This window comes from Neofelis nebulosa, chromosome 12 (genome assembly GCF_028018385.1).
Source record: "Neofelis nebulosa isolate mNeoNeb1 chromosome 12, mNeoNeb1.pri, whole genome shotgun sequence".
NCBI classification, from domain to species: Eukaryota; Metazoa; Chordata; class Mammalia; order Carnivora; family Felidae; genus Neofelis; species Neofelis nebulosa.
This window is the reverse complement of record NC_080793.1, coordinates 19930684-19947056: the sequence shown is the minus strand read 5'-3', so window position 1 is coordinate 19947056 and position 16373 is coordinate 19930684. Positions and strand designations below refer to the sequence as shown.

Sequence of the window (16373 nt, the reverse complement as noted above, 5' to 3'; positions counted from 1 at the left end):
TGTGTAGGAATTTCCTCAAGCTAAGGTGTCCAAGTTGTGATTTTAAAATTATTCTGTTTTTCATGGTTCTTCTGTCCTCTCTTATTGGAAGTGATCCCTTGTCACTGCTTTGGGTGGACTTGAATCTAAGACCTTCTTTTAGTTTGTCACTTCTTCATATTGTTAGGATTGATACTACCATGGTCAAAGCCCATGCATTTGTCCATAGAACCTCTTAATCAGCACTTACAGACATGGTCTCTATATGATTCCAAAACACTTCACATTCCCCTCTCATAGACAACATTGAGAAGTTCAGGTAAAGGCAGTGGCCAAATGGTACTCTTTGTGGGCAAATTTTTGATGTATGGTGTACAAGTGTGCATATCTGAACACATATGGAGCCATCAGTAATACATAGTAGAGTCCACAAATATTTTCCTTTTCTTTACAAATTTTTAAATGTTTATTTTTTTTGAGAGAGAAAGAAAGACAGAGAGACAGAGTGTGGACAGGGGAGGGGTAGAGAGAGAGATACAAAAGCCGCAGGCTCCAGGCTCTGTGCTGTCAGCACAGAGCACGATATTGGGGCTCAAACTCACAAACCATGAGATCATGACCTGAGCTGAAGTCAGACGCTTAACTGACTGAGCTACCCAGGTGCCCCACAAATATTTTCTATAAAGGGCCAAATAGTAAGAATTTTAGGCTTTGCAAGTTATAGGGGCTGTCCTTCATTCTGGCACAATTACTTAACTTATATCATCATAACACAAAAGCAGCCCAGCCATAGACTGTAAATAAATGAAAGGAGACAGCTGTGTTCCAATAAAACTTTATTCACAAAAACATGCAGACACCCCAGAGGCTATAGTTTGCTGACCTCAAAATATAGTATAGTCTGGACAAGAAATTATAATGCCAGGGGATCCCAGCTCTGCCCCTTACCAGCTGAGTGCATGGCTTAATTCTCTCATGTTAGTTGAAAGAATAGTTTTATAAGCTCTAAAGTACTATGCAGACATCTAATATGGTATTCATTCAATCATTCATCTATTCAACAAATATGTATATCAAATGCCTACCATGTGTCAAGAACTGTCCCAGAACAACAAGGTGATAGTAGGTAAGGATGAGTCACATAAACTTTAGGGAGGGTACCAATGTCAGGCTGTTGGGTGATTGTCAGGTTGGGGTCATAAGGTAAGGTGACAGCCTAGTGGGAGGGGGGGGGGTTTCCCCTGAAGGGAATTGATGTTCATACAGTCACTCGTTTTGGGAAGTGGTTAATTCTGGGCAGGAAATGAGTTGGCACTTTGGGTTGGGGGTGGTCACACTTCTTTCTCTCTCCGGGACCAGGAAGAGTTGGGCCAAGATTCTAAGTCATGAAAAGGCCTAGGTAATTCTGGTTGTGGGGAGTGAGATGTTTCTTAGCTATGTGGAAGTAGGCATACAGTGATTGGTGTCATCAAGTTCATGATTTCCCACTTAGAGGGGCCAGAGACCAAGAGGAGAAGCAGCCAGCATTTCTGGAGCAGCCAGCATGAAGACTCAGGGTTGTAGGGTCACTGGCCTCAAAAAAGCAAGGTCCCTTCCAGAATCCAGAGTAGGATGTGAATGGTGCAGGATCAAACCAAAACAGTTTGGAAGCAAGAAGTACTTTATTTTGTAGATACTGGCAGAAAGATAACTATATTTAAATGTTGTTCTTGCAACCAAATAATTGTAGTACAGGATGGTAAGTATTCAGATAGAAGTGGGGATGTCAAGGAAGAAATTGGATGCCTAACTTAGCCTGGGAGTGGTTCTTGATAAATAAGGTCTGAGTTGAGATTTTATGAATGAGGTCAGGTTAACCAAGCAGAGAAAGGAGGGCAAGAATCATGTAGATAAAGGGATCAGCATATGCAAAATCAGGTGGCTTCAGAGGGAGTAGTGCAATGTCATTAGGGATGTGATTCTGGAGTCAGACTGTGAGCATTTACACCCTGGCTTCTGAGCTACTTAGACATATGTATGCATTTCTCTGAGCCTCCGTTTCTTCATCTGTAACATGGGAATGGCAACCTTTATCTCATAAAACAGCATAAGAATGAAATAGACAACAGTATCAAGGGCTTCAATAATGATGCCTGGAACCTGGCAAGCAGGCACTCAGTCAGTGTCAGTGATGATATACACTTATGTGATATAAAGCTATTTAAGTAAACACACTGTAATTAATGAAAAAGAAGCATGAAAATGTCAGATTCAGTTGAGGGCTGTATATTTGAGTGCATGAAAGTCACTTTGGCAGTAGGAATGAAGCTTCCTTAAGCATTTTCTTGACTTTTCCTCATCTTGATGTGTCAATCCCATGATGGGTGGTAGCCTTTCTTCCCTTGACTACTTCGGCCCCTGGTGCTGAGAGCACCAGGCCAGCTGTTAAAATGGAACTAGTTGTGATAGCAGAAGGCAAAGTCAGAAAGGTCACGGCAGTTATGTTTCCTTGGCCCCCAGCAGTGGGAACAAAATGATGAGATATGTCAGCTGGTTTTCACTTGGAGCTTTCTGTTCGCGAAGCTGGATCAGACTGCAATGCAGCATGTTTTTGATTAGTTGAGCTGATACCCTCAGCTGGTAATTCCCTATCTCACTGAAAATGAATCTACACATTTCTTGAGTGCTGACTTTGTGCTAGACACTGATCTAAATGCTGGGGCTTGGGGTGAATTCTTGCTCCTAGATGCTCAATCCTAAGTGGAAAAAAAAGACACACAAACACCAACACTCCAGTATGTGAATAGTGTTGCCATGAGGGAGACACAGGGAGGTGACCCCCAGTACTCCATCTCTCAAATATTCAATAGGACTTATCCGGGCTAGTTTTCCCGATAGTATGAAAGCATTCATTGGGTGTTTGCCTCATGAACACCTTTGTTGGTCCAATGGCTGGTTTTTCCAGAGGCAGATGGAGATGACTTCAGTGAGTTTGAGGAAATATCATTGCCCTCATATTTGCCCTTGAGATTTTTCCTGCTCCTCTCCCACAGTGAAACTCCTTTGCAGATACTGAATGTAATAAAAGACCTCACATTTGTACACTTTCCAAGCTTTTGTACGTTCTTCCCACAGCTTTGGAAAGGATTATGCTTCTTATTTTACAGTTGAGGAAACTTAGAGAGTGTCTGTGACTCATAAAGATTCTCATGTTAATCACTGTCTGAGTTAGGATTCAAACTCAGGTTTCCAAACCGTTCATTCCCATGTGCCACCCCCAGACTTGGTTCTCTCTTTCCTCCACCATAGGGCAAGTACATCCCCTACATTGGACTACATCCCAAGCTTTCAACATATTGGTTACAATCTTGTCCCAGCTCTTGCCCAAGCTGCCCAAGGTAAAGATCTGGACCAAAAGCAATTTTTTAAAACTCAGTGATAATTACAACTGAATATCATCATTGTGACTTAATGTTGCTTTTGGTAGTGTCTAGACCCTCATATTTGCATAAATGGCAGAAGGGGAGGGAGAATCCATTTCCCAAAGTCATCTGGGGGGAAACGGGGAAGCATAATGGATTCAGAGAACTCTTCTATGCTTACCAGGGAAAGTCATCTGAACCAGCAGTCCTCAAACTGTTCAGTGTTCCTGAATGACAATCTCATAGATTTTATCAAAATTTAGTAGTTCTGGGTGGATGTGAGATTCTGTATTTTTAGCTCTCTGGCATGGGTTCAGGGCACAACACAGATAGTGAGGATTTAAACCACTAACTCTCAAACTTAACTTAAAGTTTGGGAGTTTAAATTAATCCTGATGCCTGGGTAGTAACCCCAGAGATTCTAATTTTATTGGTCTGGGCTGTGGGCTGGGGATCAGACATTAAAAAGTCTTTTAGTTGAAGGGTGCCTGGGTGGCTTGGTCAGTTAAGTCTCGGATTTGGGTTCAGGTCATGATCTCATGGTTTATGGGTTCGAGCCCTGCATTGGACTCTCTGCTGTCAGTTCAGAGCCTGCTTTGGATCCTCTGTCCCCCTACTCTTCCCCTACCCTGCTCATGCTCTCTCTTTCTCTCAAAAACAAATAAGCATTAAAAAAATTCTTTTAAGTCTTTCAGTTAATTCTAAGGTGCAGCAAAATTTGATTTAAATTCTAGGGTGGGTATACCCACCTATACAATGATTACAATAGCATATAGCTAATTCATAGGGACAGGAAGGGAAATGGATTATATAGCAAATATGGTACACCTAGCTCATAGAGAGGGTTCAATAATCCAAGTGAAGGGTTTTTGTTTGTTTGTTTTGTTTTTTGTTGTTTTGTTTTGTTTTTGTTTTTGCCTTCCAAATTCTCAGATGGCACAGATGGGTTCTGGCGTCTGGACATTTCCCCTTTCTTTAATAGCTTTCTTACTCTCTTGAGTGCTGAGAAACATTCTAGGAGAAAAGGTGGCTTTCAATTCACATTTCTATACTTTTTAAAGAATTTTTAGTCCTTTTTTCTCTTTTGGATGGCTTGTTTGGTATCTTTTCCCTAGAATATGGTCTGTGTTTTTAGAGATTTTCTTTGATTATTCATTTAAGAAATAGTTATTGAACGGCTATTATGTCCCAGGGGTTGGGCTGGGCTGTGAGGACCCAGTGCTGAATAAGATTGACAGGATTCCTGCCTTCTAGGAGTTTAGATGCCAGAGAGGAAGTACATAAAGAGAGCCAGGGTAAATAGCATCATGCCCATAAGGACAGGACAAATACGGAAGAAGACAGCAGGGAATTAGGTGAGGCCAGAAGAGTCAAGAAGTCTTCTCTAAGGAGATCAGAACAATGATGAGAGTTAGCCAGAGAGAGAGTGAAGTGAATATTCCAGGCAGAAGGAAGAACACTTCCAAACACCTGGTGGCAAGACTGAACATGAAAGGTTTGAGGAACTGGGAGAAGTTCAATGTGATTTGAGTATCAAGCACAAGGTGGGAGGTGGCATGAAGTGAGAGAGGAAAGAAAGATCTTGATGTGGAGGGAGCTGGTTTAGAGAGCTTAGATTTTAGGAAGGCTGCTGGGTCCACAGTGGTTGGAGAATTGAATGTTGGAGTGGGAGATGTTCACACATCAGGACTTGAATTCCAGCTCTATGACCCAGTGGCTGTGTGATGTTGGCCGTGCTACTCAATGTCTCAGAGTCTCAATGTCACTGTGAACAATGTGGGGATAACAATACCTGCCTCACAGGGCTGTTTTGAGGATTCAGTGAGTGTGTTGTGAAAAGTGCAGGACATGGAAGAGCTTGATAGGTAGTCATTACTACTCAGTCCCCAGAATGATGGTGCTATCTAGAAATGGGATTTGTAAGAGGTAAGACAGGAGCCAGGATGTGAGTTAAGAGGTGACAAGGGTGACACAGGTGAGATGGTGCTAGTGAGGACAAGAGAACTTGATGAACTAGACAGATGTTGATTGGATAAATAATAGGAAAGAAGGGTTGTGAAAGACTCAGATCATCCTTGAGATTTAGGACATAGGAATAGTGACAAGTTTGGGGTGAGTACTTTGAAGTCAGTTTTACATGTTGAGATTGTATCCATCAGGGATCATTTACAGAGAACAGATGTCATGCCAGCTTGTTTAGCAAGAAGGCATTTATCACAGACTTGCCAAGAGGGCTGAAGACACAGAATCTAGGTTGGGCTTTCAGGAGCAACCTCTAATGCTGCCCCACAGAACAGGGCTGCTTGGTTGGCTGCTGTCTTTTCAACAATCTTGCACTCAGGAAGCTGCCCCTCTAGAGCCACAACACCACTGTTTCAAACAGGAAACCACCATAATCAGGAAGCAGCTACTGCTGCCAGATCTAGAACCACTGCTAATCTGCAACAGACATGTCAGCAGAGTGGATGTTCCTGTCCCTACACTCAGACTCACTGCACCCACCAACCTCATATCTGAACACCGGAGCCTCTGCAAATGCCACCTGCAGAAAACCCAACACTTCCACAGAAGTGGGCTTGCTAGAAAAGCGGATAACGTTCTAAAATCTTGTCCATCTTGGACTAAACTCTTCTAGAACCCAAGCTGCAATAGAATTAGCAAAGTGTATTTTGAACCTTCCAACTTGTGGAGCAGGGAAAGTCACACTACAACAGCATTTGCAGACTGTGGGTTGTGACTCATGACAGCATCATCAAATCTATTCAGGTGGTCACAACAAGATTTTTTTTTCTTAGTCATGAGCAGTTAGGGTAAGTATTGCTTAATGTATCCTTGGTCTTAGAGATGTGTGTGTGTGTGTGTGTGTATACATTTTTGTTTGCAGAGTAGAGCATTTCTTCTCCTGAGTCATGGTAAACACACTTGAAAGCCACTACACTAGATGTGGAGTGCCAATCTTCCATTGTAAGGTCTCAGAAATAACTAATGGGTAGAGCCCAGTGGCTACTGAATATGTGGGGTTGAATTTTAGGAGCAAAGCAAAGCTTTGAGACCAATTATGCAGTCATTGGCAAGAAGATGCCATTGAAACCAGGGGGAGTTGATTAAGCCATGCAGGGAGATAGCATGGAGTGTGAAGAGAAAAGAGGTCTGGAATAGACCACAAGGAATACGAACATTTGGTCTTGGGGGAGAATTTTCCTCCTGGGGTTGTGCTCATCCTTCATGCTTTATGGTGTTTTTTATTTACTCTCTAGAGAAAGAACTGGACCCAGGGAAGCTCCAGAGTGCCTTGTAACCCCCATGTTAATTGGAGCTGATTCTGTAGCAGCCTGGTGGAGCCATGGCTCATACCGTGCTAGGTCACGAACAAGCACCTGGCATGGGGTCCTAGGAGCACACCACACTGGCATTCAGGAGTTGTGTGTGGAATGGATGTTCAGAGCACAGAAGTTCTAGGAAAGATGGAAAGAGCTTTTTAGATTCCAAAGCTCCAGCTCGTGAGCTGTGACCACAGACGGGTCTAACCTCATCAGTCAAGGTTGACTCAGTAGTGTCAGGGTACTATTTATAATTTTCAAAGAGTATTTTTGCTATATAGAAAAATAGAAGGAGGGGCGCCTGGGTGGCTCAGTCGGTTAAGCGGCCGACTTCGGCTCAGGTCATGATTTCGCGGTCCGTGAGTTCGAGCCCCGCGTCGGGCTCTGTGCTGACAGCTCAGAGCCTGGAGCCTGTTTCAGATTCTGTGTCTCCCTCTCTCTGACCCTCCCCAGTTCATGCTCTGTCTCTCTCTGTCTCAAAAATAAATAAACGTTAAAAAAAATTAAAAAAAAAAAAGAAAAATAGAAGGAGCTGTTCAGGGAGATATGTTCATTGTAGCAATATCAAGAGGCAAACTAAATGTTCATCCATAGAAACATGGACCACCTGGCATTGTCAAACAATGAAATAGGATAAAGCAGTTAAATAGGTGAGCCAGATCTACGTGTGTCAATCTGTATAAATATCAAAAAGTTAACATTACATGAAAAATTTCAAGTCACATAATGTAATATGAAGTATGATATCATTTATTAAAAATTTTAAAGCCACACAAAATTGTACTATACATACTTATGGGGAAAAAAACTAAAAAATTATGTAAGTGAAGGGGGTGTGCAAACTTCTGGGCAGTGGCTCTCTTGGGGGAGGCTACAGGGAAATGGATGGAGGAATGAGACTTTGCTCTATCTGCAGTGTTTTCTTTTTAAAAAGAAGCAGAAGCAAATATGGCAAAATATTAATAGTTATTAAATAAGCAGTGAGGCATTGGAAGAAATTATTTTCTGTTCTTTTCATAATTAAAAATAAATACGAGTGTATATACATTTTGCAATGCCCAGAGCAAGAATCAAGCTTCCTCCCCTGACAACAGGTTAAGCCGGTGACCTGTAAAACAACTACTAGAGCAAAGTGGGCGTGCACACACACACACACACACACACGTGTATATAAAACACACACATATATAACGCAAACATGTGTATATATAATACACATACATACACATACATGTACATGTATACATATGTTATACACACACATATATACACACATGCATAACTTCAAATTAAAACAGTAAGCTTTTAATTTTTAAATTATTTCTTCAGTTTCTGAGAGATTATACTTTTCTATATGGGACCCTGACCTTTTTCTTTGATTTGACCATGAATCTACAGACTATCTGTGTCTCATTTTGAATGATGATCCTGGAGGATCCAAGTGGTGCAAAGAAGAACAAAGGAAGTCCCTGAATGCTGGGGACCACCATGGTGGAGGGCTGGAAAGATATGACCTGAGGAATTACAGAAAGACTACAGGACAAAGCCAATAAAGGCTGGTGGGAAATAATGGAGAGGGGAGTCAGGAGGCTGGGCTCAGCTGCTAGCTCAAATCCCAGCTCTGCTGCTAACCACATGTGAGGACTTGATGTCTCTGCCCTCTAGTGGGCTTGCATTCAAACTTTGGCTTAGCTCATCTCTCAGGATTTTTTCCAGAGACGACAGGGACTGACTTCTCAATCCTCTTAACTTAAGGGCTTTGTCCCCCCATGCCAGAATAATCAGTGGTATTCCAGGGATTCTGGAAGGCTCCCTTGTTTGGTAAATTCTACCCAATTTCCTTCAGTATTTCCTCCCTCTACAGATTGTTCCTATCAACCCTCCTGGGCGTGCTGTGCCCTCCTCTGAGCCAACCTTTGTGTGACTGGGGAACTTAAGAGGGAACTGGGGTAAGTTGAGGAGGCATCAGTGGGTGATAGACAGACTGGGTGAGGAAAAAGTTACCAAACTTTTTGGAGAAAGAAAGTCTTATAAATTTCTCAAGGGTAGGAACACATCTACACTGATAGTTTCTTATCAACTCACACATCATCCTTCTATACAAGTTCCGCATGTATACTGTGTGTGTGTGTGTGTGTGTGTGTGTGAGCTCCAGTTGGGTTTTGCCCAAGGGGACATATGTTTCGGGTAGCTTGGGTTCCCAGTTAGAGAAATTATTTATTTTATTTGCATAGATACTACCACATTCCCAAGGGCTGGTTAACCCTCAAAGAGTAAGAGAATCTAGTTTTAAACTTTCCAGGTTATCCACTCCCTATTATTTTCAGTTGAGTTGCTAATGATTACCTTTTTTTTTTCTGTCTTGCTACAGAACTGCTTTAAATGTCCTGTGTCTTCAGCTGTTGGCTTTCAGAGCATTGCTTGACAGAGATTGAGAGTAGGAGTCACTCAAGCGCAAAAGTCAGGTGTTTCTGCTCAGAGAAGGAATGGGATTCTTTCTGAAGTTTGAGTATGAGACAGTAGAAAATTTCCTTAGTTTATACAAGCTTAGATTGGAGATACCTTTTCAAGAATGCATGAGTTGGCTTAAACAAGGTTCATTTGTCCTTCTGAGTTAGAGTATAACTCAAATGCCACATACCCCCTTACTTGCTAGTTTTGGGTCCTCGAAACCTGTCTCTGTGTTTGCAACATACTTGGCTTGCTCAATTCAAAACTTCTAATGCCCGCTCCTCCCAAAGAATCTACTCATAGAAAGTGTTATGAGAAATGTAGACTTTACTGAATATTTCATAGAGGAGGCCGAAGAGGAGGTTAACATACTATGCTGCTCAGCAAATGACTTAAATTTTTTCCCTAGCTATTTTGTTTTTCCAGTTCCTTCTCATCCATACCAACATGACTGGGTCTTTTTTTTTTTTCTTTCTTCTTTTACACTTTTTTCTAGTCTTTCTCTGACAAATGCACCCGACTTCCTACATTTTTCTTTTCCCTCCTCTTTTTTTGAGAAAAATGCAAATTTTGCTCCAGTCTTTTGCATGGCAGTTAAGGGTCCCTTTTTTCTTCTGAAGCATAAATTCTGAGGATTTATACTTCAAGCTGAATGGTCCTTCTTTCAAACAGATAAGGTGCTCCTTTGGAAATGATGGATGGATGTAAAGGTAGGTTGACGGAGCTAGAGAAATCTCATGGTTACCCAACTCAGGAGAGGAGTTTACCATTGTTCAGAAGTCCTTCTCACCATTTACAGGGCGATAATCATTTATCAACAACACTTTGGGGCCTTAATAACCCTCCACAGAAATGGTTCCCTAAGAGAGATCATGTGAGAAATGGCGGCCGCTATTGCCTGACCAAATGGCTGCATCACCATGACCACTGCACACTGATGGAGCATTTGCAGAATGCACAGCCCTTCCCCACAAGAAACAAAAGGTGTCTGCTATTGACTTACTGTCAATTTTAACTTGAATGGAGTCAAGCCTGGTCAGGTGGTTTTCCAAATACCAGGAGGCCTCTTAGATTCAGGATGGTCAGTTGGGCAGTCCTTTCTTTTATACATTTTAGATCCCACTGTTCACATCATTTGGCAAGGTACCCTGAGTCTTGTCCCCAAATTCTGACTGTGCTGAGGTGACATGTAGCCAGATACTACTAGTATCATTGGATTTATACTGGTGTGAGGGCCTTTCCTTTGGTTACGGGGCTTCTAGAACACTGCTTGGGATCTTAGTTCACAGGTCTGGGATGAGAGATCCTGGTCTTCTGAGATGGTAGAGATTTTGGATAGAGTCAAATCCAGCCCCTTCACTTCTCAGACATGGATCCAGAGTTCCAGGGAGGGGAAAGGAATAGCTCCAGGTCATACAGTGAGTTAGTGATTGGGCCAGGGCATGAATCCATCCCTTCTAATACCTATGTGGGGCTTTTCCCACCACACTGCCTTGCTTCCCTGCCTTCTATTTGAAAGATACTTCATTCAAAACTGTTCTTTTTTTTTTTTTTAACCCTGGAGCTGTATCTTCCCAAGAGACAAGAAGGAGAAGCTTGTTATTTAATACCCTTTGTGGTTTTAGTCTTGGTCTTGAGTTTTCTTTTTGCCCAAGTGTTTGATGGATGAATACTGTATGGTAGAGAGTTGCTTTCTTCCTGAAGGCCAGGAAAAATGGTTCAGTCTAAACTACTATATAAGAAGATGGACAACACATTCTCAAGAGGAAAGGTGTTTGTATCCACATACTGGAATTTATCCACTTTGACTGATATGGTGGTATTGACCTGCAGATGCTCCAGCAAGAACTGAGAGAGATTTTGGTATATGTTTTTGTTTTGCACTCCAGATTCACACACTGTCACCAGCGCCTGCTTTTTGACATCTTTGTTGATGAGAAGCTCCAACTTTAGGTCAACAGAATGTTCTGGACATTTCACGAGAAATTGCAGTTGGCAAATGATGAAGTACCAACCTGGGAACTGGATTACCAGATTCCCATCCTGATAGCTGACTCCATGGACAATGCCATCTTTGTTCCAAGACAACTTGGATTTGTTTATATGCTTTGACACTAGAAAGAGAAGGATAAGAAGACAGAATTATTGGGCATATTTCAGGGGCAGATTGGAAATGTGAAGTTTTTATTCAAGGTTTCCCATTTGAGACTCGTGTTTTCTATAGTATTGCCTGCTGTTCCAACCATCTGGAATATCTTCCATTTTACTCAACCTAGGCACTGCTTAACATTCAAGGGACAGGTGCAAAACACCCCTCTTCCTTTTTCTCTAATGCTTAAAGCTGAAGGGTCAGAACATACATGGTAATGGACTGCTACCTCTTATAGAATCATTTTCCACTTAATTATGTATTATATTATATTACATTATATTATTATTATTATTACTATCTTTCCCTCTTGAGACTGCGAGCTCTTGTACTGTATTCCCCCATAAGTTCTGGACCATTATGTTGATTTATTCAATCAATCAATGAATGCTTCATCAATAAGGGAGTACTATTTGGTAGACATTGCATAAAGTATCTGAGATATGATATTTAGTTTTTTTCAATTAGTAACCAATTCAGGCATCAAGTGTCCAGCAGAACTGCAGTCTGTTGATTTTCATATTAAGATGTATCCTTAACAACTCATTGTCTGAATGTTTTAATGTATTCCTCTCTTTAAAAGGGCAGCCAAACATAATTGTATAGATCACACAAGTGTACAATAAGGGGCTCTTCCCAGCTGGGATTTATAGAAAAGCAGACGATGTGGCAGACATTTTCGTGTGGAAAGCCAAGTCTCTCTGAGTCCTAACAAGTGAAAATCAGCACTGATTAGTCAGGGTGCCTTTCAGAACTGGAAAGCTGGCATTCGTTTTAATTGCCTTCCCTTTAGACCTCATTGCGATTCAACTGAAGAGTGAGAACTAATCTAGCTGCAAAATTGAATTTTTAAAATGGGCAGAATGGCTATTCAGAGAATCTTGGCCATCCTCTCCATATCTCAGCTTTCGCAGTGTAAGTGCCTTGTATTGTTTCCTTTATAAGGGGCCTCTTACCTGATGCATGCTGCAATATGCAAATAGGCTATGTGCCAGCAGCATGTTCATTAAGCTGTCAGTCGGGGGACAAGGCAATTTTGTGGTTCCCTTGTGAATAACTTGACAGAGGCAAAGACTAAAAGCCTGCTTCTCTTTCATGAGGAAAAGTACTGTACACTTGGCCCAAAACTTGTATGTGGCTGAATAGAGAGGGAGCATGGGGGTGGGACACAAATGCCTTCAGAGGCCAGGTTGGTAATGCAAAATTGGGAAGGAGGCTGAGGAAGGAAGAGTCTTGTGAGTTCTCCCCTTTACCCCTAAGGCCTTTATTAAATATATATTTTTAAATGTGCATTTATTTATTTGAGAGAGAGAGAGAGAGAGAGAGAGCAGGGGAGGGGCAGATGGGGAGGGAGAGAGAGAATCCCAGGTAGGCTCTGCACTGTCAGTGCGTAGAGCCCGATACAGGACTCGACCTCATGAATAGTGAGATCATGACCTGAGTGGAGGCCAAGAGTCAGATGCTCAACTGACTGAACCACCCAGGTTCCCCTCCCCCTAAGGCTTTTAAAATCAAATTATAAAAAATAGCATGCAGGCTATAGACCATATCTGCAGGTCACATTTAGCCATGGGCTTCTACTTGTGACCTCTGGGTTAGAGGTTTCAGAAAGGCCACAGGAAGTGGCCCTCATATGGATGGAGTTCTTAGATTCAGTTACTGACCTTGGAGGTAGGCCCATGACTTCTTGAATGGAGCCTTTTCCAGTATACATGAGATGTCTTCTGAGCAATTTCCTAAAAATAAGGAGATCACACATTAAATGTCTTATTCTACTTTGGGAACTGGAGACACCAGATCTTTTTCCATGACCCTTTGATAGAGACAATTAGAATTCTGTTTCCATTTGGAGGTCTAAAAGGAAACCTGTTTATTTATCATTTTTGCCATCAAGTACCTTAAGGTTATTTTCAATTGGTTGCTTCCACTTGGACATTTACAAAAGACTGGAAATTGGGGGAAGAAAACTAATATGACCTGAATTCCCCTAAGTGCCAGGTGCCATTCCTGTGAGTTTACATACTTCAATTCACTTAATCTTTGCAGCAACTCTATTAGAGTGGTATTATTAAGTCCCTTTTACAGATGGAAAAAAAGCCTAGGGACCAGACAGATTAAGCACATTGTCCCACATCACTCAGCTAGGCAGGGATGGTCAGAATGATAAGACTGATAGTAATTACTGCTATCCTTCTTTTGAGAGTGCACTAGATACTGGTCTGTGTACTTTTATATATTTCTGCTGATGTAATTCTCAGAATAACTCTGCAAGACTGATCCTGATGCCTAGACATAGTCAATGATACAAGGTCAAGGAGGTTAGTGATAAGGTTGAGATTTATCCCCATGTTTGATTCCAGAGACCAGGTTTCCTCCTCAAAATAATTTGCTGGACAGTGGCAATAAACACATTCTTGTGCTCAATTTTAAGAGGATATAGGATTAAAGAGATCTAAGCAGGAAGCCTGCTATCTGGAGTTTCCTTGGCAGGGGAAAATGACAGTGTTTATGTCATCTTGGTATTTAAGAAATAAAAATATTTTTAATATGTTCACTGGTGATGCTGGCTTAGCAGCTTCTTATTATAGAAACTATTTTATATGCAAAGAACCAAGTTATACATTTCCTGCAATGACTCATGAATTCAACTTACTCTGTGTAAATTCCTTCTTGTCTTTGGATCTTGGTTTCCCATCTATAAATCTGGGAGATCTAAGACCTGACACTGACCTCTTTTTGATGGTGTCTCTGGAGTGACCATTCATTCTGTCCATCAGAGACTAGATAGCCATGGGCAGTTCAGTTGAAGCAGTCATACCCTGATGTGTTTGCTCCCTGGATCTCTGATTGGTATCTGTTGGGCTCACAATCTGCCAGGTTTCCCTCTCTGCCCCAGGCTTGAGGAAATCCCTTCTGGCCTCCTCATTTCCCCATGGAGCCTTGGAAAAGTTGAAAGTTAAGTGAAGAGTTCCCTCTGCTGTCTGAACAAGCTCACTGCCAACAACAACTCCCCCCTACCCTCACCCCTGCCACATCACCACAACCCCCAGAAAAGCAGGGAACAGTTTTCATCCTTGTCTGCCCTCAACCCATAAAGATGCTCTGGGCCAAAGGTCTCCTTGGTGATGAGGACTGGTAGGCCAGCTGCCATTCTTTTGATCCCATCTCTTACCTGGTGTTCGGTCCTGCCTGTTTCCACCACAGCCCACACTCTTGAGGTGTTAGAATCAAAATTACAATGTGAGGCCTGCTTATTTTCTAATGAACTGTGAATGGTGTTAAGGGTCCTCCTGGCCAGTATGTGGAACATCAAGTCAGAAAAAGTTGCAGTGAGGCATACCTGCCTGTGTCTCTTCTCTGCTTGAATCCCTTTCTGACTTTGCTGTGCCTGCAGGATCAGGGCCAAGATCCTCCACAGGAGTTCATGGTTCCTAGCATTCTGTCCCTACTGCATTTTCCAGTCTCACACCCCACCTTCCCTCTTTCCCTCAGACTCTCAATCCCAATAGCAGTAGTAGACAAACTAACAGCTAGTACAAAATGAATGCTGGCTATTTTCCAGGTACTCTGCTAAGTGTGTTACATTCTGTCTTTCACTTACTTCTCGCCACCACCCCATGAGAAAGGTACTACAATGATTTCTGTCCCGTATACAAGGAAGCCACGGCTTTAAAAGGTTAATGACTTGTTCACATTTGCACAGCTAGTCAGTGGTGGAGTGAGATTCAAACCTAGGCTGTCTGACTCTAACACCCAGGTAGATCATTGATGACCATACTGGTTAATTTGCCTCATCACCTGGAATCTCCCTTCACTGGAGTTTTACTCCTTATTTAATGCATAGCCTGGAAGTCATCTCTGACCTTCCCTGCTTGCCTATTTGCCTCCTCCATTAGACTCTGAACCCTCAGGGCAGAGACAGCTACTTATATCTCCCCACTGCTCACCCCGAAGATGCTCTGTAAATGTTTGTTGAATTGAGTCATCTAGTCTGTCCCTCTTACTTCCCTCCATGGATATCAGGTGACTTCTGGCATGAGTGAGGTGAATGGGGATGCTTGGCTTGCTTTCCCCTTGGGGCTGGAATGCCAACCTCATCCTCCCATAGTTCTTCAGGTGAGCTTAGATTAAATGGGAGGATAGAGACTCATTAAAAGACTCATGCCCTGGGCTTGGGCTGAGGCCAACACACATCATGAGAATCAGAATTACAAAAACAGGCTCTGCTCATTGGTCAGAGGCCCCCTCACATCATGTCACTTGCGGTGGCATCTATCAGGGAAACTTCTGTAAACAAGTGGCTGGAGAAGTACAAGTCTGGGCTGGCCTCTCACACATGCACGTTCTGTTTTTCCTTTCCCCTTCAGTCTTTGTGTGTTTGGTTGGTTGACCTCAACTGTAATTCTGAGAAACCCAAGGATGGAAAAAAAACACACACACACCTCATTCTGAAGCATTTGCATTTCCTGAAGTCAAAAGGCAAGGTGTATTTTAGTTTTTCTTTACGAATCTTTTACATGGCTTCCGACAAAAGGAAAAACATAGGCAACCCTCTTCAAGATTGGCATTGCTGGAGCCACCTGAATAAGGGGACTGGGAACAGGACACTGGGGAAGCTGTTGGTGGAAGGGGATTTTGAATGTGGAGAGGAGCCCAGAGGAAGGCAGCTGTTGGCCTTTTACATCTGATAGGCTGTCAGCAGGAAGGCAGTGCAGCCTGCTCTGTGGGGGCCCAAACACTAAGGCTCCACGTGGAAGTTTGAAGAGATGATGCACTTGGCTAACAACAAACACTGTCCTTGTCCCTATTTCTCAGATAAGGCTATGGGAAGACCTTCTCTAAAGACACACACATCACATTGTAAATCACAGGGCTGGCAGCTCAAATATGTGACCAGTTAGTGCTATTCAAAGACATGTTGGGCTGACTTAGGGTCATGAGTGTCTTGTCAAGAGCCAGATGGACATTTCATGGGTCACCAGCCATGTGTCACCTTATGAGTCCATGATATGACTTTCTGTTTTGATTATGAAGACAAGAAGGAGTGACTTACAAACAGGTGGTGTTACCTGT

At 42.4% G+C, this 16373-nt stretch overlaps 1 protein-coding gene across 1 annotated transcript in view; it reads right to left on the bottom strand.

Annotated features, from left to right (window-relative positions):
- Positions 1 to 798: 798 nt before the first annotated feature.
- TNFSF8 (TNF superfamily member 8) overlaps positions 799 to 16373 on the bottom strand; it is a 35565-nt gene continuing 19990 nt past the window's right edge. The window contains exons 3-4 of the mRNA XM_058694377.1: positions 12965 to 13036; positions 799 to 11265 (exon numbers count right to left, since the gene is read on the bottom strand). Coding sequence (XP_058550360.1) covers positions 10871 to 11265; positions 12965 to 13036 — 467 coding nt within the window. The 3' untranslated portion in view covers positions 799 to 10870. The remainder of the gene's footprint in view (positions 11266 to 12964; positions 13037 to 16373) is intronic.